The 22,959-nt window shown below is 34.9% G+C and overlaps 1 protein-coding gene across 7 annotated transcripts in view; it reads left to right on the top strand.

The window, feature by feature from the left end:
• LOC100918963 (protein unc-13 homolog B) overlaps positions 1 to 22,959 on the top strand; it is a 327,802-nt gene that overhangs the window by 161,915 nt on the left and 142,928 nt on the right. For 3 of the 7 annotated variants that reach the window (XM_031945395.1, XM_031945392.1, XM_031945391.1), the window contains exons 8-9: positions 10,748 to 10,783; positions 19,468 to 19,705. The exons of 1 other annotated variant lie outside the window; for it this stretch is intronic. In XM_031945395.1, coding sequence (XP_031801255.1) covers positions 10,748 to 10,783; positions 19,468 to 19,705 — 274 coding nt within the window. The remainder of the gene's footprint in view (positions 1 to 10,747; positions 10,784 to 19,467; positions 19,706 to 22,959) is intronic. 3 more of the 7 variants (XM_012543050.3, XM_031945394.1, XM_031945393.1) reach the window with 1 other exon arrangement.

The raw sequence follows: 22,959 nt of genomic DNA, 5'->3' as shown, positions 1-22,959 counted from the left end.
TCTTGTCTTCCTACTTAGATAACAAACTCCATGAAGGCAGGAATGGTATGTTATTTCTTTAAATCTCCTATGGTACCTTAAATATAATAGACACTCCATAAATATCTGTTGATTGAATATATAAAGTACTTTTTCTTCTTCTTCTTTTTTTTTTTAACTTGCTTTGCTAATCATATAGCAGTAAGCATCAGATATAATTATTGGTAGTAGTAATTGCAGACTTAGGTGAACTTAAGAAATTGTAATCAACCCTTACAAATCAATGAGAATATAATACAAAGATTTTATGCATCCTTTGAGTTCATTCACCTTATTTGTGGAGTGTATTCTGTTTCTAAGTTCCTATAACACCCTATCTCATTTGCAAGTATTGAGTTATTGTGCTGAGCACCATGTTTAGTTCTGTGAGCCATAGATGAGTAGTTAAAAGCAGTTTTTGCTCTCACAAAATATTACAACTAAAACATTTAAAGAAATCAGAAAATAGTGAGGTGCCAACTTATGTACCAGTGATTGGAAATACAATAGGAATTCAGAGAAGAGTAATATCAATGGGGGTTGAAGTAGACAAGGAATATTTTTACAAAGGAAGTGGAATTTGTGATGGCCTAGAAGGGTAGCTATGATTTAGATAACAGAAAAGTAGAGCAGGGCAATATAGAGGAGGACAAATGAGAATAAGCATGATATGATAAGAAAATAATGAAAAGTTCCTGTTTAGTTTATTTTTTAATAGATATTTGTTGTTGATTTGGATGAGGAGGAATAATAAGAAATGAGGATGGATAAATAGGGTAGGACCTTTAAATTATGGAATGCCTTGAATGGAATAGCATTAAGTTTAGATTTGATGAAGTAAGCCATAAAATGTTATTGAGTAAGAGAATGAAATACTAGAAGCAGTATTTTCAGAAGTTTAGTCTCTCCCTCCTTTTAGTTTATCAAGGATGCTATTACCAGATCACAGGTAGAAATCAGTTAAGAAACCGGTTGGCTATGAAGTAGGCACGATGTGATGAGGTCCAGCTAGTAATTTATGACCTTAGAGTTTGAAAGTACCTTAGAAGTCATCTTTCTGGCCTTAGTTTAGTCATCTATAAAATAAAAATTGGACTTTATGATTTCTCTACTGTTCAAATTCTAGGAATTAACTTCAGTTTCCTGTTTCCTTCCCTTTTTTTTTTTTAAATAACATCCCTGAGAGAATGGTCACCCAGGTTTTACTTGAGCATTTCTAAAGATAGGGAAACTCATTGGCATATGAGGCAGTTCTTCCCATCTTTGGAATCTTGCTTTTAGAAAATTCCTTCTTATTTTGAATCTTCTAGTCATTTATACTCATTAGTCTTTCTCAATAGAACTAAATGAAGAAAATTCAATTCTTCCATATGATGATGCAGCTTTTGATATATTTGAAAATAGCTGTCATGTCCCTCTAATGTCTTCTCTTCTCCATATTAAACATCCTTCTTTTATTTCCCATTTGACATGTAAGCATATGGAGACATTATACCAACAACCTTGACCTTATTAATATGCTATTCTAGCCTACTGGCTTATTGATCATATGTGGTGACAATATGTTTTGAGAGGAATGTGCAAATATGAGTCATTTTTTTCTCAATAGTATTTTATTTTCCTTAATACATCCAAAGATAGTTTTTAGCATTCATCTTTGTAAGATTTTGAGTTCCATTTTTTCTCCTTCTTTCCTTTATCTCCACAAGATAACAAGTAATCTGATATAGATTATGCATGTGCAGCCATTTTAAACATATTTCCATCTCAGCCATGTTGTGAAAGAAAAATTAAGACCAAAAGGGGAAAAAAAAACACAAGAAAGAGAAAGCAAATAAACAAAAAGCTGAAAGTAATATGCTCCACCCTTTTTGATGTGGCAAGGAATTGGAATCTGAGGGGATGCCTATTAGCTGGGGAATGGCTGAATAAGTTATGGTATATGAATGTAATGGAATATTATTGTTCTATAAGAAATGATCAGCAGAATGATTTTAGGAAGGCCTGGAAGGCTTACATGAACTGATGCTAAGTGAAATAAGCAGAACCAGGAGATCATTATACATGACAACAACAAGATTTATATGAAGACCAATTCTGACAGACATGGCTCTTTTCAACCATGAAATGATTCAGGCCAATTCCAATGGACTTGTGATGGAGAGAGCCATCTGCAATTAGAGAGAAGATTGTGGGTACTGAGTGTAGATCACAACATAGTATTTTCACCTTTTTATTGTTGTTTGCTTGTTTTTCTTTCTTTCCCATTTTTTTCCTTTTTGAGCTGATTTTTCTTGTGTAGCATAATAATTGTAGAAATATGTGTAGAAGAATTGCACATGTTTAACATATATTGGATTACTTGCTTTTAGGGAAAGGGGTGGGAGAGAAGGGAGAGAAAAAAATTTGGAATACAAGGTTTTGCAAAGATAAATGTTGAAAAATATCTTTGCTTATATTTTGAAAATAAAAAGCTATTATTTAAAAAAATAAAAATAAGAGATCATGTAAAAAATGCGTATCCATCCAAAAAAAAGAAAGAAAGAAAATAGTATGCTTCGATCTGTATTCAATCTCCATATTTCTCCTTCTGGATGCAGATGGCATTTTTCCTTCCGAGTCTATTGGAACGATCTTGGATTATCACATTGCTGAGAAGAGCTAAGTCTATCACAGTTGAGCATCAGATAATCTTATTGTTACTGTGTACAATGTTCTAGTTTTGCTTATGTCATTCAGCATCAGTTTGTGTATGTCTTTCCAGGCTTTTCTGAAATTAGCCTGCTTATCATTTCTTATAGAACATATGCCATAAATTATGGAGCTATTTCCTAATTGATGGGCATCCACTCAATTTCCAATTCCTTGCCACTACAAAAAGAGCTTCTATAAACATTTTTGCACATGTGCATTCTTTTCCCTCTTTAAAAACAAGAAATTTCAAGGGAAGAGATAAACTTTGGTGTCAGAAAGATAAGGATGTGATGGAGAAGGAAGAATCAACCATTACTCCTGGGTAATTAGAAGAATGATGAAATCCATTGCAGATATGAAATTGTTGAAATCTCAGCAATGAAATTTAAATGTGGAAGAAACAATCATGCTTTGCTTTTGTGTCAGTGGAAAGTTTGAAGTACTGTTTACAGAGAGTATGAGTGACAAGCTTGGTTCAGTTGTCTTGGAATCTAGACTCTTAGGTCCCACTATATCAGAGGCTTGTTGTATATTCATTGGTAAGAGCTGTAGCATGTGAACTGAAACTGTTTTACTCCCTAGGGAGGTTGATATCATTAGCACTCTAATTAAAATTGTAAACTTGAAATCCATTTAGATTGTGGGAGTCCATTTAATATGTGTGAATGCCCATTTTGAGAATGTTGTTCATTTTGTAATAAAGCTGTTAGAATGTTCAGCGTTACCAAGGGAGCACATTTTAACATAGCTTTTTCAAAATGATGCATTTTTTAAAAATGTCTTTTATTTCCCTGTCTTACTGTGAGTTTATAACCTGGTCATCAAAGGGTATGTGTGCAACAGATATTTGATTGAAGGAGAAGTAGCAACTATGACTTTTGCAAATCAAAATAACTGAGATTTTACCTCATACTCAGCAAATTGGCAAAATTGCTGAAAAATGAGAATAGTCAAAATTGGAATGGTTGTGAAAAGACTGACACATTAATGAACAATTGGTGGAACTGTGAATTGGTCCAACCGTTTTAGGAAAGACTTAGAAGACTAATATGTAGTGATACAAAATGATATAAGCTGAACCAGGCATAAGAAAAACAACAATAGAAATAGAAAAAAATAACATTAAAACAATCAAAATGAAATTATACAAAAATGTTATGACCAAATTTGGCCCCTTATAAAAAATGCATGAAACGAAGAGACAAAAGACTAATAATTGGTGACAATTACAAACATGTGCATAATGCTTTAAGGTTTGCTAAGTGCTTGGCATGTTCTCATTTGATCCCCGCAACAACTATGTAAGGTAGTTACTATTATCATCATCCCCATTTTATAGATAAGAGAATTGAGCCAGAGAGGCAATAGAAAAGGTAAGTGATCAGGATCATACAGCTAGTAAGTGTCTGAGGTAGGATTTGAACTTTCTGATTCCATGTCCTGTGCTCTATCCATTGTGCCACCTAACTTCTCATGAGTGTGTACTGGATGTGAAGCAATACATAAAATTTCTAACTTTTTTGATATGTTAGTTTTGTTGTACTGTTTTTTTCCCTCATTTTTTATTTATTTATTTATTTATTTATTTTTTTGTTATAAAAGACTGCTCTCTAAGGGGATGGTTACATTTGGAAATGAAATGATGTAATTATAAAAGATAATAATAAAATTATTTTTTAAAAACTAATTTCTTTAATCTCAAGGTGCTAGAGTAGTACCTATGACCTCCTTTTCAAATCTTCTAAGAAAAAACTAGAGGACAGATTGGCTAAGATGACAGGAAACTATAATGATGAATGTTGGAGGGGATGTGGGAAAACTGGGACACTAATATATTGTTGGTGGAGTTGTGAACCAACCATTTTGGACAGCAATAAGGAAGTATGCCCAAAGGACTATCAAACTATGCATATTCTTTGATCCAGCAGCATCTTTACTGGGCCTGTATCCAAAGGAGATCATAAAAAAAAGAAAAGGACCTACATGTGTAAAAATGTTTGTAGCATCCCTTTTTGTAGTGGCAATGAACTAGAAATTGAGTGGATGCCCATCAGTTGGGGAAAGGTATATAAATGTGATGGAATATTACTATTCTATTTTTAAAAAATCAGCAGGATGATTTCAGAGAGACCTGAAGAGACTTACATGAACTGATGCTAAGTGAAATGAGCAGAACCAGGAGGTCATCGTACAGAGAAACAAGAAGACTATGTGATGATTAATTCTGATGGACATAGCTCTTTTCAACAATGAGGTGATTCAGGCCAGTTTCAATGGACTTGTGATGGAGAGAGCCATCTATACCCAGAGAGAAGACTGTGGAAATTGTGGATCACAATATAGTATTTTCACCTTTTTTATTGTCTGCTTGCATTTTGTTTTCTTTCTCATTTTTTCCTTTTTTGATCTGATTTTTCTTGTGCACTATGATAATAGTGGAAATATGTATGGAAAAGTTGCACATGTTTAATATATTGGATTACTTGCTGTCTAGGGGAGAGGGTGGGGGAAAAAGAGGAAAAAATTTGGAACACAAGGTTTTGCAAGGGTGAATGTTGAAAATTATCTTTGCATGTGATTTGAAAACAAAAAGCTTTAATTTTAAAAAAAAGAGGGAGAGGATTTGATGCTTACAGCTGTCAATGAGGCAAAGGCTAAAGTTAGTGTTGAAGCATTGAATTTGGAATGGAAAGAATGGGGTTTGCATCTTTGCTCTTTCACTTCCTATCTGCATGGGCCTAAGTAAGAGGGGAAATTGCTTCTCAAGGACTCAATTTCCCCATCTATAAAATGGGAAAGAGGAGAATAGGAATACATAATTTTTCATATTCTTGTCAGCTTAGAAGTTGTGATCCTGTGTATAAAGATTATTTCAAAAGCATAACTCTTATCAGCTCTGAGCCCTAGAAACTCAAGTGCCTCTACTTCAGAGGCTATTGGATAATTCTTGGATAGGGGTTGTTGGGATTTTTCTGGTGAAGGAAGAGGTCTGTACCTATTTGTTTACTTTTTTTGCCACAGATTTAGACTGGAGAGGATGCTTAGTAAAGATGAGTTAACTTTTTGAAATGTGCTTGGGGGGTAGACACTTGGATATCTCTCATTTTGGTTCTTGAAGCTGAATGTTTATTCCATTTGTAATTAATTCTTCTAAGAAATCTCTTTGTACAATATCTAGGGCAGCACTATGCATAATAAGATCCTGAAATGTATTGACATTGGTTATTCTCAGAGCTTTCTTATGGCATCTATATATGGAACCAAAGGACCCTGAAAATGAGTAAATTGGAGTATGTTTGGTCACCTTCTTGATTCAGTTTACACTTTTGCACCAGCATTTCATGTGACTACAGAAAGCAGATAGAGGTCTAAAGAGGAATGGGGTTTGAATCCTTCTATTAATACTGCAGCTCAGTAATGATGAGTTGTATTTTAAGGAAGAAATGGAAAGACTTGGTTATAAAAAGATAAAAAAAAAATGCCAACATTGTGTCATCCTAAGTTTCCATTCAACTCAGCCTTCTGTTTTGGAAAGGGGTATGGAGGATGGGTAACAGTGAGCTGTTTGTCTTCTATGATGTCATTCTCACAGCTTAGCCTAGTTTTCATAGAATTGTAATCTTGTAGAATCTTAGAGCAGGAGGGGATCATTGAATTTAGAGAAAGAATCTTGCATTCCATGTAATCTCTGTTGTGGATTTCTCAGACATGGGTTTCTCTGAATCTTCTTGAACTTATTTTTCTATCTAATCTATCTAACCATTTTAATAGTGAGTTTCTCAAGTTTGTTCCTCACCCTATGAAACTCTTACTTCCTTTAGTCCTTTAATTCCATATGTAGACTTTATGATGTCCCTTTCTTTGATGTTGCCCTTCTCTGGTTTTGGGGTCACCTTACAAGGCTTGGAGTGGGAATGCTGGGCTGAGTTCAAAATAAAAATCTCCTTTTGATCTTTTGAGTTTCTAACTTGTGTATGACCTTCCTGCTCTATGGGAGAAATCTCTTGAATGTTTTTTTTAATCTTTTGTTGTATCATTGACCCTCATCTAATCATCGTGGGTCAACCTGATTATTATAGTCTCATGCTTACTGTAAGATGAGAGCAATCTGATTACATTAGCTACACCCACTTTCTTTTGGTAAAGTGATTTTATTAAAAGAGTTTTGTTGGTTTGTTTTAGCAAAACTTTATGATGGAAAAGGATTGAGACATTTTATTTCCTTGTGGGCATCAAGGTGATACTTAAGTTAGAGTACTGAACCTCGAGTACGAATGACCTGAGTTTAAATGTACTCTCAGACAATAAGTGGCCATGTAACCCCAGATAACTCATTTAACCTCTGTCTTAGCTGTCCTCCCACACCCAGTACAGTCTCTTCCTCCTTTCTGTTTCCTCTTTTCCTTCAAGTCCCAGCTAAAACCCAACTTCTATGGAAAGTACTTCCCTGTCTTCCTTAATTCTAATACTTTCCCTTTGTTTTTTGTTTTTTTTTTTTTATTTAGAATTTATAATCTATATAGATTGTTTGTACTTAGCTGTTTATGTGTTATCATCATTAGACTATGAGCAGAAATTGTTTATCTTTCTTTGAATCTCCAGGATTTAACACTGAATCTGGCACATAGTAGGTATTGATAAATGTTTGATAAATATTGACTAATAGTAAAATTCTGGGCAAATCACTAAACTTCCTCTGGCTCATGGTTTCCATCTCTAAACTGAGAATAATAATAGTACCTACTTTACAAGGTGGTTGTGAAGATTTGTATCCCTCAGAATGATGAGGAGTCACCATTTAATAAAAAGCTGGAGAGATCTCTAAGAGCAAAGCAAAAGTTTATTGTACGTTCTTGCAAGAATCCCTTCCATGAAGCAAGCAATAGAAGGGAGGCGGAGGAGGCCCCTTTTAGGATAGGTTTGACATTTTAAATAGTCCCTAAAGCAAATACCTCTTCCACCACTGACCATCATCCTCATTGGCTGAGGGTATTACATTATAAACTCTGGAAGTACCCAAGAAATTGAACTTGGCCAATAAGTACATAGTTGCCCATATTTGATCAAAATAGGGAGAAAATGATGTCATGGGAGTATAGCAAGAACGGGACTTAAGTATGCCTTTGAGTCAGTGCTCAAAGACCTTCAGGCCTACTCAAACTCTGAAGTAGATGAAGCCTTACTCGATTTTCACAACTGTCTTCAGAGATCTCACCTCGCCTTGTTCAGATCAAATTAGATGATTTCTATAAAATGTTTGTTACAAACTTTAAAGCATAATACAAAAGTTATTATTATGATCATTATTATAGAGTTCTTGAAAAGATTTGAGAAAGAGATAGCTTTTACTTTCTAGAAGTTTTCCCAACACACATCCTCACACATACCCTATCCCATTTGTGGTTATTCACTTGTTTTTATCATGTCTAACTCTTCATGACCCCATTTGGGGTTTTCTTGGCAGAAATACTGGAGCGATTTGCCATCGTCATTATAAATGAGCAACTGAGGCAAACAGGGTTAAGTGACATTCCCAGAGTCACGAAGCTAGTAAGTGTCTAAGACCAGATTTGAACTGATTTCAGGCCTGGTGCTCTTATCTACTGTGTCACCTAGCTGACCTCACAATATCCCTAACTGACCTAGTTTGTGTCACTTCATAACCCAGCCTGTTTTGTTTTATTTTGCCTATATTTTTACTCAATAGTTGCTTGAGGCATTGTACAGAAAAAGTTGAAATCTCTGAGTCTGCTTTTTCTTAAACTCTGGAGCCAATTATATTCAAGGGCTAAGCCCCTTCCAGAGTGGTACCCTACAGGAAAGGGATTCCCAGGGCACAAAGTAATTATTTTATTTTCAGGGGGGAAAGACATTGCAGCTTGCCTGGAGCAATCTGGGTTGATGTGCACATTCTGAGGTTTTACATGATTATTTAGTTTCCAGTTTTCTTTTCAATTAAGTAGTTATTCTCAGGCAGTTGTTGTTGCTATGGGAACTGTGCTACTGACTAAGAGTATTTCCTTAAAGCCAAACTCGCCTCAATCATATGGTACTGAATATTATAGTCCTATAATGAAAAAAATACAGTGGATCTTTAAACATAAGAAATGACAAATAACCTATATCTCTTCTTTCATAGAGGGTTTAAAGGAAAAATGCTCCTGACAGAGAGAGGAATTTATAGATCAAAATGAGTTCTAGGTTTGGAACCAGAGGAATGGGGTTTGAATCCAGGATCTTCTACTTACTCTATTGGACCTTATAGATCATTTCACCTCATCTCTGGAATGAAGGAGTTAGATTAGATGAATTTTAAGGTTTCTTTCAGCTTTAAAGTATGATCCTGTTAACCTATAATTTTTGAAATCATAGATCAAAATTTGGAGTGAAAAGATTTTAAATCCATTAATTCAACTCCCTCATTTTAAAGATGTGGAAACTGAGTCAGAAAGATGTTAAGAATTGCTCTGGATTGCATAGCTAGTAAGATTTGGTAGAGCTCAGGTAATTAGAAAGATTTGAACTGAGGCCCTACTAGCTTTAAGGTCTACCCTGTGATCAATTGATTCTGTACTTGGATATTTTTTTTCCTTTAACTTTGAAGTGATTAGGATATTTGTTCATTTTTGTTTCCTAATCTTTGTATTTTAGAGCAATTTGGTCAGAGAATCAGACTATATGTCCTGTGTAAGAATCAAGCTTTTCTTTCTTGCTAATGGAGGGAAACAAAACTTTGGGAATGTCTAGGCCTTATTTTATCTCTCTGTTCCATGCCAAGAATGACTAGCCTTTTGTAGTTGTGGGGATTCATTTAGGGACTTTCAGGGGACCAGTATTTCATAACTCTAGGAATCTTGTTAGATCAGAGCTCAGTTCTCTGCAGCTCTTGTCCAGAGCCAGATCAAAATCCAGATGCCGTGTTGGATCTGTGACCAAGTCTCATCAATCAGGAGTTTCAAGTCATTCTTTTCTACCAGCAGCCTTCACTTGACATTCTTTTGGCCCAAGATGACTTGGCCTTATTCCTTCTGCCTGTTCTTGATAACATCTTTGGTACTCTAGCTGCTCTGACACAGTTCCTAATGGGATAAACATTTGGTTTGTTTATTATGTTTTTTAAGCGTGTGTGTGTGTGTGTGTAAGTAAAAGAAAAATGATATAGATTATAAATCATAATAATTCTATTAGTTTTAGTTAACTGATTTTTTTTTTAAAAAATCAGAAGGTAGTAAGGATGAGTGATAGAATTATTGGTTGACAAGTTACTGAAGTGTCAAAGTAAAATGCCTTAGTTAAAAAAAAAATTAGTGTGAACATTTGTTTTAATGGAGTCTTTGTTATTAAAAAAGCATTAGAATTCTAAATTGGGTTACTTTGTGACTGACAAGCAGGTGATTTTCTATCTGGGGAGAACTGGATATGAAACATTGAGTATGTATACACTCTTACCTCTTGCAAAGCTTCTCATTGTGGCTGTCCCAGCTGCTTGTAAAATTAAAAAAATAAACAAATGACCTTTGTGCCTTTCCTCTGAATAAAGATTTTTTTGAATCTGAGGCTTCCTAGTTTGACTAGGGAGATCAATGTAGATAAAGAGGTGAGTACATATATGATTGTACTAAGAGTCAGTTTAGGTTAAGAAGAGATTCAAATAAAAAGAAGCAGTAGATTTTGGGGTTTTTTTCATATCTTTTGGGAATGATTTGGGAATGACTAATAGAAATATAAGAACCTCTTGGTGAATAATAGTCTTTATGCTAAGGAAAAGGGTGAACTTATATGTTATGTCATATCAGTGCTTTACAAGTTGTATTAATTTTAATACTTGTGTGACCTTCAATAAATCACACCCTCTCTGGATTTTTATTTTCTCATGTAAAATGAGGGGAGCTGGGCTGGATGGTTTTTTAAAGTCCCCTGTAGTTCAGTGATTCTATGTCTCATAAGGTATTTTATAGGAAAAAATATCCTTTTCATTATTTCTGAAGTTGTTTTTTTTCTCTTCTTTCTTTGCTGCCTATTGTGGTTTCTTCAGGTAATTGGACCTATCTGGGATGGGGAGAACAGCCGAGTATGTAACAGTTTTAATTTTTTTTTAAGTTTCTTAGTCCTTCCTTTTATCATCCTTCTCCTGCTTTTCACTTTCCCACTCCTGACTTTTAGAATCATGCTGTTCACGTATACAAGCATAACATTTATGTCTCTTGGCGTAATTGCCTAAGGATGGAATGGCCCATTCACTGTTGTACTTCCAATTCATTTCCTAAAAGCTTTTTGTCTCAACCTTAAAACCAGATTCCAGTTTATATAGTAGCAAGGCCTAGTAGTATGAGCTCCCATAAGCCTAGGGAGAGCTCTTCTGTCTGACATCTACAAGGTATTATCTGCTGCCAACCAGAGTGCAAGTCACAGTATGTAATAACAGGTTCATGGTTTGAGAAGTTGACACAATGACTTAGTGCCTTTGCAGACTGCAAGGAGACTGAGCTAATTCCATGCATTCTACCTCAACTGAAGAAAATGGGCTGAGGGCAAAAAGAAATGGCCTGATGGTTTTTTTTTTAAAGAATAATCTATTTGGCAAGAAGAATAAATATATTTTTGGCCAAAGTCCATTTTTATACCACTCCTCATTTCTTCTTCAAAATAACCTGGTCCTAACAGACATTTTCCACAGCCTAGCTTGGCATCTTTGATCTGAGAATCCATAGAGCTAGCAAAGCATGGCACCAGATTCCTAATTATATTCATTGACAAACCTAATTTGGTCATTGCACTGATTATGTTTGGGCCATTGGAATAATCTAACAGACTATGGTCAGAAAGATGATATCCCTGATCTTAATGAATATTTTTATTTGATTCTAACCCAGAACATTTGTCACCATCACTGTAGAATCAGTCTTTCTTGGCTTTTAGGTGATTTAAAGTTTTAAAATAGAGTCATAGAAAAAGAAATTGGACACTGAAAGAAAATATATTTGAGCAATGATTACTCATTATTCCCCATATATAGTCTATACTTTCCCATCTCTCTGCCTTCTCTTATGCCACATTTTCCTGTCATGCGCAATGTCTTCTCTTTCCCTCTTATCTTATTATTCTCCCATTTCTGTTGTGATCTCTTTCATAAAGGCTTTTCTAACCTTTTACAGATGAAAATGGGGAACTCTCAGACTTGAAGAATCTTATGCCTTCTGTATTTATTCAATTGAGTTCAACAAGCACCTCTTATCTGCTGGGCTTATCACACGTGGTTGTATTAGAATCATTTGGAAATGTGTTATTTCTTACTAGCTTATAAACACCTTAAGGATCAGTATCATGTCTGTTATGTCTTTGTACCATTTAACAATGCTAGACACAGTATTTTGCTCATATTAAATATTTTAAATATTTGTTGGATGGACGAATAAATAAACAAGTGTATTTTCTCATCTGGGAGGTTTTTCTCCTCTATCTCTAGACTGATCATTTCCAAACTGAAGCCTTTATAATCCAAATATATGACAAGTCCCAGATGTTGGTTACACTGTTCTATAGGCCCACAGTTTTTTTTTTTTTTTTTTTAAATAGTGCTGTCAGGTAACTTGCTAGAGAGGAGGCAATATCCTTTCTGAACAAGAACAAATCTCTTAAGCAAACTGAGGTGAAATTTTTTTTTCCAGTTCTTTCTTTGGGATAAAAGCATTTTTCATTTGGTCCCAGATGGATTTTGCCAAAAGCACATTGCTGCTGAGGATCTTAATTCTCACTACTGAAGAGGTCTCTGAATTTGTTTTTTCTCTCCTCAGCCCGGTTTCCTGGACCAGATTTGGCTTGTTTGACAAATTTCCCTCCTTTGCTCCCTCCCCTTTCCCTTTTCCCTTCATGGTTCTTTCAGTTGTCCTGTTATACATGCTCAAGGCCTTCCTTCTAATCAGAGTTTGTGTTTGTGTCTCTGTTGTATCAACCACACACTTCTCTTCCTAATGAGGAGTTATTGAATGCTTGTATGCTTCAATAGTCCAGAACTGATAAAAGACCCTCTTTCCTGCAGCTTTTTCTTTTATGTGGGCACTAAGCTCATAGAAAGAGAAACTGATTTTATTCCCTGATTTTTCTGGGGGAAGGGAGAGTATAGAAGGTGCATTTCAAACCAACAGATGCATCAGGGGATAAAATAACCATAACCAAGTTCTCTCTCTTTCTTTGCTGGTTCATGTCAAGTTCTTGAACAGGTTTTATTGACTAGGTAAAAGTACAGGTTTCTAAATTCAGATGCCTTTGACTCTAGCTGCCTCTTATTTTAAATCTTTGTTGTAATGTGTGTGCCTGAAGAGGCTGTCTTGTTTTAGCTAGTAAGCATTAACAATGTAAACTTCTTGAGAGAAAGCCTATCAATGTGTCTTACACTTCTTCCCTGAGATTTTGGTAAGCCTCCTCTCATTCTTTACTGAAGTTCATAGGAATACTTTGCAAATTGGAGAGTAGAACAATCTACTTACCTTACCCTGTAGCCCTTTGGGAAAGTATGTTCTAGTTATGTACACATAACCATGTTGTCTGCTTTGAGGAAGATGTCTTGTGGCTGAGGGGCTTACTAGTCTCCCATGACGTGCACCATTAGAATACTGGCCCGGACTTGTCACGGTGACCTCACATGGTAGCTTCTTCCTTTCTTCCTGGAGAACAAGAGGAACCTTCAAGATCCTATGTCTTTGAATAGATTGTGGATCAGTCCCACAAAGTCAAGTCTTTGCTGAGATGATTATTAATGTTCCACAAGTCATCCTGGGAAACTGTAAGCACTGTTTCAGGATGGGAAATTCAGATCTCAGGTAATGCCAAGTTTTATTTTATAGTGTAGATATCTGACACGGCTTTTAGGGTTCAATGGAAAGAATGCTGGATTTGGAGTGAAAAGATCTAGAACCAAATTTTAATACTGTCATTTGCTACTGGGGAGCCATGGACAAATAACTTAATCTCCCTGGGCCTCAGTTTTCTCATCTGTAAAATGAGTAAGTAAAAATGCTTTTTAAAGTCTGTCCCAACTCTGGGCCTGAGATCTTTTATGTAGCTTCTAAGTATCAGTCTCTAAACTGTGCATCTCTATAACTAAAGAAGACATTGGTAGAAAATGGTATATGTTGTATGTGTTGTATATATTGCATTCTGTTGTGTATACAGAAAGAATTAAAATCTGAAAGAAGGGTTCCCAAACAAGACCTGAAAAATTGTCCACCTATGTTTTCTGATATAAGGACATTTGTGAGCACCATGAAAGGTTACCAATTTTAATCATTCCCTCCATAAAGCCTGAGGTTAATTTGATATATTCTACTAGATAATACTCAGTTTTTGAAGCAGGAAGAGTTAATTTCCGCAGATGACATGGCATATCAGTGAATGATCATGGAGCCCCACTTCTACCATCTATAGATTTTAAGTTCTATTTTAGGCATCAATCCCATAAAATAACCTATGATAAATTACTTTGTAAATTATAAAATTTCCATAATTGTTAACTTATTATCACTGACTAGTGTTGACTGGCAAATTGAAAATTTTTCCAATTTTTTGAAATCCAGTTTTATTGTATTACAACAATGCTCATGGTTTGCTCAGCAGATAGCTATTAAGTAAGAATTTCCTAATGGTATAGTCAGGAGCAGGAGGTTGTGTGCTACCTTGTCTGAAGGCAACCAAATGGATTTGATTGCATTCAGAAGGAACCAACAGTTAGCTTTGAAGTAGATCTATGTTTTCATTAAACGAAAACAAAACAATGGGCTTTTATGAGTGTCCTATATCAAAAGCATTATTCATTACTAGTTAACATAGCATGTGGGAACAATGCATGACTGGAGATATCATAGAAACCAAATTCCCCTTTAAAAGTCTATGAGTGCTTTATTTCTAGCCAGACTTGACTATTGAGAATTAGTCCCATTAGTGATTGACAGAATTTTACAGTTATTCTTCTTTGTCAATTGGTCCTGTTGGGATGAATTATGTAGACTTACCTTGCAAATTTTCAGGCCAAAATGTGGGCATTTCTCCTTGTTTTGGGCTGTATCTGTCCTGTCCTTTTCTATAATTTCTAACTAGTAACCTGACAAAGAAGAACAGCCTGGGAATAGTTCTCTCAGATAGATGAGTAGTGAAATATGGTGTCAGAAATGGCTTCCTTTTTAAGAGTGACAACAAAGAAGTTCTATGTTGAGAAACACAGTATAATCAGCCTTTATTTTTGAACAGGACTAAGTCTAACTGTTGTGCATTTTTAGCTGACACATTTTGAAAAGGCTGTTAATTTTAATTTCACCCCATGAAGTCAGTGAGAGGCAGAGAAAATTCCATTGAATAGTAATCTTTGTTGTCAAGTAAACTTGGCCATGTTTTCAACATCATCTTGAATGATTTAATTTTTTTTCCTATATCTCCCTTTATCCCAGTGCTACTCTCCCTCATAGTTCAGGGATGATTCTTTCTGGGCTAAATTTAGAGGTGAGGAAACATTACTGAAGCTAAACAAGTCAGGTCTAGGCAACAAATATTATGGGCTGGCTACATTCCAGACACAGTGCTAAGTGCTGAAGAAACAAAAAGGACACAAAAGACAGGCCTTTCTCAAGCAAGAACTCAGTCTAATGGTAGAGATAACAAGCAAATAACTATATACAGACAAGATACATGTGGGATAAATCTTAGATAATTTCTGAGTGAAGGCACTAAAATTAAGAAAGACCAGGAAAGGAAGTAAGATTTCCGTTCCTTGAATTTTAGACCCTTTGATCTGATTCCTTAGGCCTGCCTTAATTAGGACTTCTCTACCTCCAGGAGCCTTCACAGTTTTTCTATGTATGCTCGATTTTTACTTTGATAGGATTATCCGGCATATACATTTAGAGCAAATTTCGGTAGCTTTATAATTTCATTAATATGAACATGTGAAAAGCACTATCTTTGCCTAAGTCCGTAATTAGGCCTGGAGTCAGGAAGATCTGAGTCCAAATTCAGCTTCAGACATTCATTACCTGTGTAACCCTGGGAAACTCACTTAGTCTTTGGCTGCCTTAATTTCCTCATCTGTAAAATGGATATAATAATAGGCAGGTGCTATTATTATGTTGTTGTGAGAATAAGATTAAATAATATTTATATGTGCTTTGTAAGTGTTTAAGCACTCTGTAGATGCTATCTTCTTCCATCTCCTCATCCTGATGTACTAAAGGGTTTTTTTTAGATTTTTGTTTTTTACATTTTTAAGATACTAATGCAAAATTGGACTGATGACCAGTTCATCTCCGTATCTGTCTGTCTGTCTGTCTCTCTCTCTCTCTCTCTACCCCCCCCCCCCCTTTTTTTTTTTTTTAACAGCCATACATCTCTTTGATAAAATTCCTTATGCTACTTCTTGCATGTGGATCATTTTTGGAAACATACTGAAAACTAAATGCACCCTTCACATATCATTCCTTTATCTTTGGGTCTTTCTCATCTTTGATTTTTTAGAGGTTATTATGGTCCAAGATTTCATAGCCATATGTTATCTCCAGAAGAATTTTTGTGTGTCCCATGTACAATCCGGCCTATTCTTCTTTATATCTAATTTAATTCTGAACTTAACTCTTTGCCCATTTGCAATGCTTGACCATTGCATGGTGCCTTGCACATAGTAAATATGCAATAAATACTTAATAAATTGATTCTTTGTACCATGGCACTAACAATAGCACTTGGGGGAAAACAGAGATTTTATTATTTCTTCCCAAAAGTGATCCATATGATATTAATAATTATCAACCTATATGGCTAAATTCTCAAAGATTTTTATAAAGATGAATGAGATCTTCACATATATTAACAGCAGCCTTGATGAAGCTATGAAGAGGAAACACATTTTTGCAAATTATTTTCTATAATGGATTTATATCTTTACAATTTCATAGTTGAACTAAAGGTTAAATTATTAAGCACCAAAAAAAGATAGGGCATCTAGGCAATATTAAAGGTTTTCCTCCTAAGAGTTTTTCGTGCACATGTCAAGATCATTAAAAATTCCAATCTTAATAACAGCTATCTGAATATTAATGCCAGGTGAAGCATACTTGAAGGCAAGTACAGTCCATTTCACTCATAGTAGAGCGAATGTATGCTTGGTAAAGGTTGTTACCACTGAAATGGATGATGTCTTACTCAAAATGAAAAGGGATTCCCTATACTATTTGGATTGTCTAGTAATTGTGTCTGAAGTCCTAAGGTCTGTAGATTTCAGAAGGTCTCTGAAGTTAAATAGGAAAAAAATTACAAGATTTTTTTTTTTTAACCAATCTTGAACTGAAATTAAGCATTTCTTTTAGTTATAAATATAGTAACAAATATGCTGAGAACAAAAAATAGTGAAGAGCTCCTGGAGATGATTATTACAAAGGATATTGTATGATTTATGATCAGGTGTCTGTAATGGGATCCATGATTGCTTTAAAAAAAAAGATCACCCTAAAAATCCTTAGGGAAGAAGAGAACACAAAACTAAAGAAATATAAATGTTCATTGTCCAGACTATGACATTTAATTTGTAAAAATATTTTCCTTTTCATCTATATCAAGAAAAGGATGAACCAATGTAGGAAGGAAGGAGAGACAATTCCTCACCACCAACTCCTCACCACTCCTGTCCCCACAAATCTTTCTTGCTTTAAATGGAGAGTATATATGGTTTGTTGGAAAGAACACTAGACTGGAAGTCAGACAATATAAATTGTAATTCTAATCCTTTAGTTTAATAAAGCATGACTTTGAGGCTAATTATGAGGTCATATAATTTTGAGTTGAAAGGTATCTTAAACCATCCACTCTGATCCCTTGACTACATAGGTGAGGAAACTGGGACCCTGAAAAGAGATTTAGAAAAGATCTGTAACTTATCCAGGATCACATAAAGTTGTCTTGGAGCTGGGATTTGAACCTATGTCCCCTAACCCAATATCCAAGTGTTTTTCCCACTATATTTAATGTATTTTTTATATATTTTATATTTATTATATTATATTTACTATATTTCCCTACTATATATATATATACTGCTAGTCATATAACTTTTGATTCTACTCCATCTGCAGACAATAATGCCTGTATTATCATAATTATAATGTATTACAATAAATGTACAAAAATACATATGCTACGATAATAAAGTTAAAATAATAATCCCTGTAAAAATAAACATAGGTTGTTTTTAGTACAGTCCATTTTGCAAATAAAGTCTTGAATAAATGTGAAATTTTATTAGTTAGAAAATTGTCAGAATATTCTACTGCATCTAAAGATTTAGATTTTTTTTTTTTTGAGTTATGTTACGCAGGGGCAGCTAGGTGGCGCAGTGGATAGAGCACCAGGCTATCAGGCTATCAGGAGGACTTGACTTAAAATCTGGCCTCAGACACTTACACTTCCTAGCTGTGTGACCCTGGACAAGTCACTTAACACCAATTGCCTCAGCAAAAAAAAAAAAAAATTATGTTACCCAAGGAAATGATTGAGGCCAATTCCAGTGATCTTCTGATGAAGAGAGCCAGCTACACCCAGAGAGAGAACTGTGGGAACTGAGTGTGGATCACAATATAACTTTCTCACTCTTTTTGTTGTTTGCTTGCATTTTGTTTTCTTTCTCTTTTTTCCTTTTTGATCTGATTTTGCTTGTGCAGCACGATAATTGTATAAATATGTATACATATATTGGATTTAAAATGCATTTTCTTAACATTTTTTAAAAAAAAAAATGAAGGACAAACAACATTAATTCTGGATAACAAACTGAAGATTTTGATACAAAGATTTCCCTCCCCCCCCCCCCCCCCCCCCCCCCCCCCATGTTTCCTTTCTTAACCTGGATACCTTAATTTTGTTTGTCCAGAAGTTTTTCAATTAAGATTATTAAAATAATTTATCTTTTGTAGTAGATTCTGCCCCTTGTTTATTTAAGAATACATTTCATACCAAGATCTATGTTGCTTCTCTTCTGATTTTTGTTATTTTTAATATTAAGTTTATATGTTCATTTAAAATTTATCATGGAATGCATTGTAAGATATTAGTCTAAACCTAATTTCTTCCAGATTGCTTTCCAGATTTACTAACAGTTAATCAAGTATAGAGTTGTTTCCTAAAGAATTTATGTTTGTTTCATTTTTAATAATCCCCCTCTCTGGTCTGTTCTATTGATCAGTTTCTCTGTTTTTTAATCAACAACAAATAGTTTTGATGATTGCCTTGAATATGATTTCAGGTTTGAAAGGATTATTCTCTATTCATCTTTATTTTCATTATTTCTGCTGATATTCTAGATTATTTGTTTCTGCAGATGAATTTTCCTATGATAGTATCACATTCTGTAAAGCATCCCTTTGACTGTTTCATTGGTATGGCACTAAAACTTAATTAAATTAAAAAAAAAAAGTTATGTTACCTGTAGAGTTATGATCTTGGAAAAGTTGGGTAGTGTTAAAGAAATGAAACTTGTGAAGTTCCTTCATTGATTAGGGTTGTAATCAAATAAAATCTCTAGTCATGTTTGATAATTAGGGAGTAATATGAACAAAGAATGGAGCAACAGAAGAGTTTTTGTTGTGGATTAAGTGGTCTCCAAGTCCACCTTGTAGCTCCTTTACATATTCTTGTGGCTTAGGCTTTGAACAAGTTGGGAGCCAGGAGGCCTGGAAAGGGCTGAGACCAAAGTGCAATGTACTAACTACAATTCTTCCTCAGCTTTTGAGGACGCTGACAGTGCCGTGGATGATCGAGACAGTGATTACCGCAGTGAGACCAGCAATAGCATCCCTCCTCCGTATCATACTACTTCCCAACCCAATGCTTCTGTTCACCAGTTCTCGGTGCCAGCCCAGCTGCAGCAGCAGCAGCTCTTTCTTCAGGGCAGCTCTCGGGACTCCTGCAATGACTCCGGGCAGAGCTATGACTTTGATTACCCAGAGCGGAGGGCCCTCAGGTGGGTACTGTGGACAAAATTCTGTGTGTGTGTAGGTATCTTTCTGTCTGTCTTTATCTCTCTGTCCACAGTAAAGTAGAAAAAAAAATCTCTATCTCTGGAAACTAAAATATTCTCATCAGAGGCAGTTAGAGAGTTCAGTGAATTTCAGCACTGGGCCTGATGTCAAGAGTACTGAGTTCAAATATGATCTTGGATACTTGCAAGTTATGTAATCCTGCACAAGTCAATTAACCTCTGCTTAAACCTTAATCCACTGTCATGAAAACCCAACTTTTTAAATAGGGGGCCAGTTCACTGTCCCTCAGACTGTTGGAGGGCGGGACTATAGTAAAAACAAAACTTTGTTTTGTGGGCCTTTAAATAAAGAAACTTCATAGCCCTGGGTGAGGGGGATAATCATCCTCAGTTGCCACATCTACCCCTCGGGGCCGTAATTTGAGGACCATAGCCATAGACAGTCAGATACAACAACTAATCCTGCCTCTGATGCTATTCTATTCATATGATTTTGGACGTCAGTTTACTTCACTGGGCCTCAGTTAATTCATCTGTAAAATGAGGGAACTGGACCCAGAGAGTGTCTCCCCTTAATATCTCTATCCGTGATCATATGATCCTACAAAAATTTCATGCAAGTATGTCATTGATGGGAGAGATTTGGGAGCTATAATTAGAAATTCAGTTGAGAATACAAAAATGTGACCTCCCAAGCTATGAGTGCTTTGTCTAGAGTATTTGGATTTGTTTCTTTTCATCAAAAGTATGTTCATGGAAACATACTGAAAAAATATCCCAAACTTATCTAATAAGAAGGGTGCAGAAGGGACTGCACATGGTTATATTTACCAACTAGATCCATGGCAATTTGTTAAAAAATAATTTAATTGAATTAATCTCGTCTGTTTCTGAAATAAAAGGTGCTGTCCCATACATATTGTTGTCCATCTTGCCACACTTTCACCAGTGAAATAAAAATCTCAAGCTTAATGTGATGAGCATCTGTTTCTCTAAGAGATTCATTCACTGAATTTCAGGCTAGTATTTTCTGTTTTATCAAGGAATGTTCTTCACATGCCTAAATGTTTTTTCTTTTTAATATAGTCATAAGGAGTCTCCTTGGAGTTAACCCCCCTTTAAAACTATATTTTATATATACACATAAATATATACATGTAGTTTTCCCATTATAGTATAAGCTCCTTGAAAAAACGATTATTTAATGATTGACTAAATCAATTGGCATTTGTTTTAATTAGTTGGTCATTTGGTTTCTGTCATTTTAATTGTTCTTAGTAGTCCATTTTAGTTTCAGTCTTTCCTCCTTTCAGTGACGATGAGGCACACATTCACTTCCAGTGAGACTATCATTAAGCTTATAAATGCTTCTAAATTCGTTGTGAGGGATGTTGGAAGGATGACAGTTCTTTTAGCTTGAGTCATAATGCCCTTTCATTTATTGAACATCTCTTACTTGGGAGGCAGAGACATTTTGAAATTCATTTCTATAATATTCAGTTTCTACTTTCTCTCAGCTTTTTCCCAAATAAGGGAAATCATTCAATGAACAAGAGTCTATTGAACTTTTGGGTGTCCACACTAGGTGCAGGGTGGAAGTCAATAAAAGTGTGAGACAGCCCTTTCTTGAAGCTCCTAATCAGAGACTAATTGGGGATAAAAGACTAAGACACATTGATTAGAGAGCAAGGAAATCTTAAGTTCTATATTATTTCCTATAAAGACTATAGGAGTTCAAAAAAGGGAAGGGTCTTTTTAGATGTATTTTACATCACAGAATATTGCTATTTTCCATACTTTTTTTCGCCCTGTGGCAATTGGGGTTAAGTGACTTGCCCAGGGTCACACAGCTAGGAAGTGTTAAGTGACTGAGGCTGGATTTGAACCCAAGTCCTCCTGACTTCAGGGCTGGTACTCTATCCATTGTGCTACCTAGCTGCCCTTATTTTCTATATTTCTTAAATTTATTTAAGAATTCAAAAAGAAAGCAATAACAATTGTAGGTTCATGGAAGTTACCTGACAAAACTGATAAAGAGTAATGTAAAAAAAAAAAAAAAAAAAAAAAAATGAGGTTGCAAATCCCAAATCCTGTTCTTCAGTTCTCTACTCCAGCCAACATGATAACCTATTATGACTCTGTTGCTTTCATTAGCTGTCTCCAATATCTGAAATATTCTCCCTCATTATCTTAGTAACCCGTCTTCCCTGGCTCCTTTTAAAATTCAGGTCAAATTCCATCTTCTTCAAGAGTCATTTCTATGTCCTTCCATTCCTAACCACCTACCCCCACCCTCAACACTAGTGTCTTTCCATATTGAACATATCTTGTGTGCATGCGTGTGTATCTGTGTGTATCTCTGTGTGCATGTAGTTGTTTGCATATGTATCTCCCTTATTGAACTGTGAATACCTTTAAAATAGAGATTGTTTAAATGTGAAAATATGAATAGAACTGTACTTGTTTAATAAATAGTGGATTGCTTGCTGTCTAGGGAAGGAGAAAGGGGAAAGGAGGGAGAAAAATTTGGAACACAAGGTTTGGCAGGGGTGAATATTAAAAACTATCTTTGCATATATTTTGATAAAAGTTATTATTTAAAAAAATAAAAAATAGAATAGAGTTTGTTTTTGTCTTTCTTTGAGTCCTCAGAGTTTAGCCCAATATTTGGTTCATAATAGACACTTTAAATTGTTTGTTGATAGCTTCATTCACTCTAAAACTATAAAGGAATTTTTTGATGAAAAAAATTTCATTTTAATAATCCTTTATATTAGGGGAACTTTTATAGCAAAAGAAGGAGGACTTTTCTCTAGATTCCATTTCATAAAGACCCTTTTCTTTTCTGAACTCCTATACTCCTTATAGGAAATAACATAGAATTTAAAATTTCCTTGTTCTCTAATTGTTTAATGTGTCTTAGTCTTTTATTCCCAATTAGTCTCTGATTAGGAGCTTCAAGAGACTGATGATTATTCTGGAATCATGAATGGTGGTTGTATATATAGTTAGTATGTCTTTCCAAGATGTTTGCCTTTACAATATTGCAATTATTATATAAACCGGTCTGCTCCTCATTTTATTCTTCATCAGTTTATAAAAAAGTCTTCAAAATTGTTCATTTTTATAATATTGATTTTATAACATAAACCATTCTTTTTATTATGCTTATTTTACTTTGCATCTGTTCATATACAATTTTTTCCCTTTGTAAATTTTTTTGACTTTTTCAATCT

Source organism: Sarcophilus harrisii, chromosome 1, assembly GCF_902635505.1.
Source record: "Sarcophilus harrisii chromosome 1, mSarHar1.11, whole genome shotgun sequence".
NCBI lineage: Eukaryota > Metazoa > Chordata > Mammalia > Dasyuromorphia > Dasyuridae > Sarcophilus > Sarcophilus harrisii.
The sequence above is the reverse complement of the archived record's forward strand: the minus strand, read 5'-3'. Positions and strand labels throughout refer to the sequence as shown.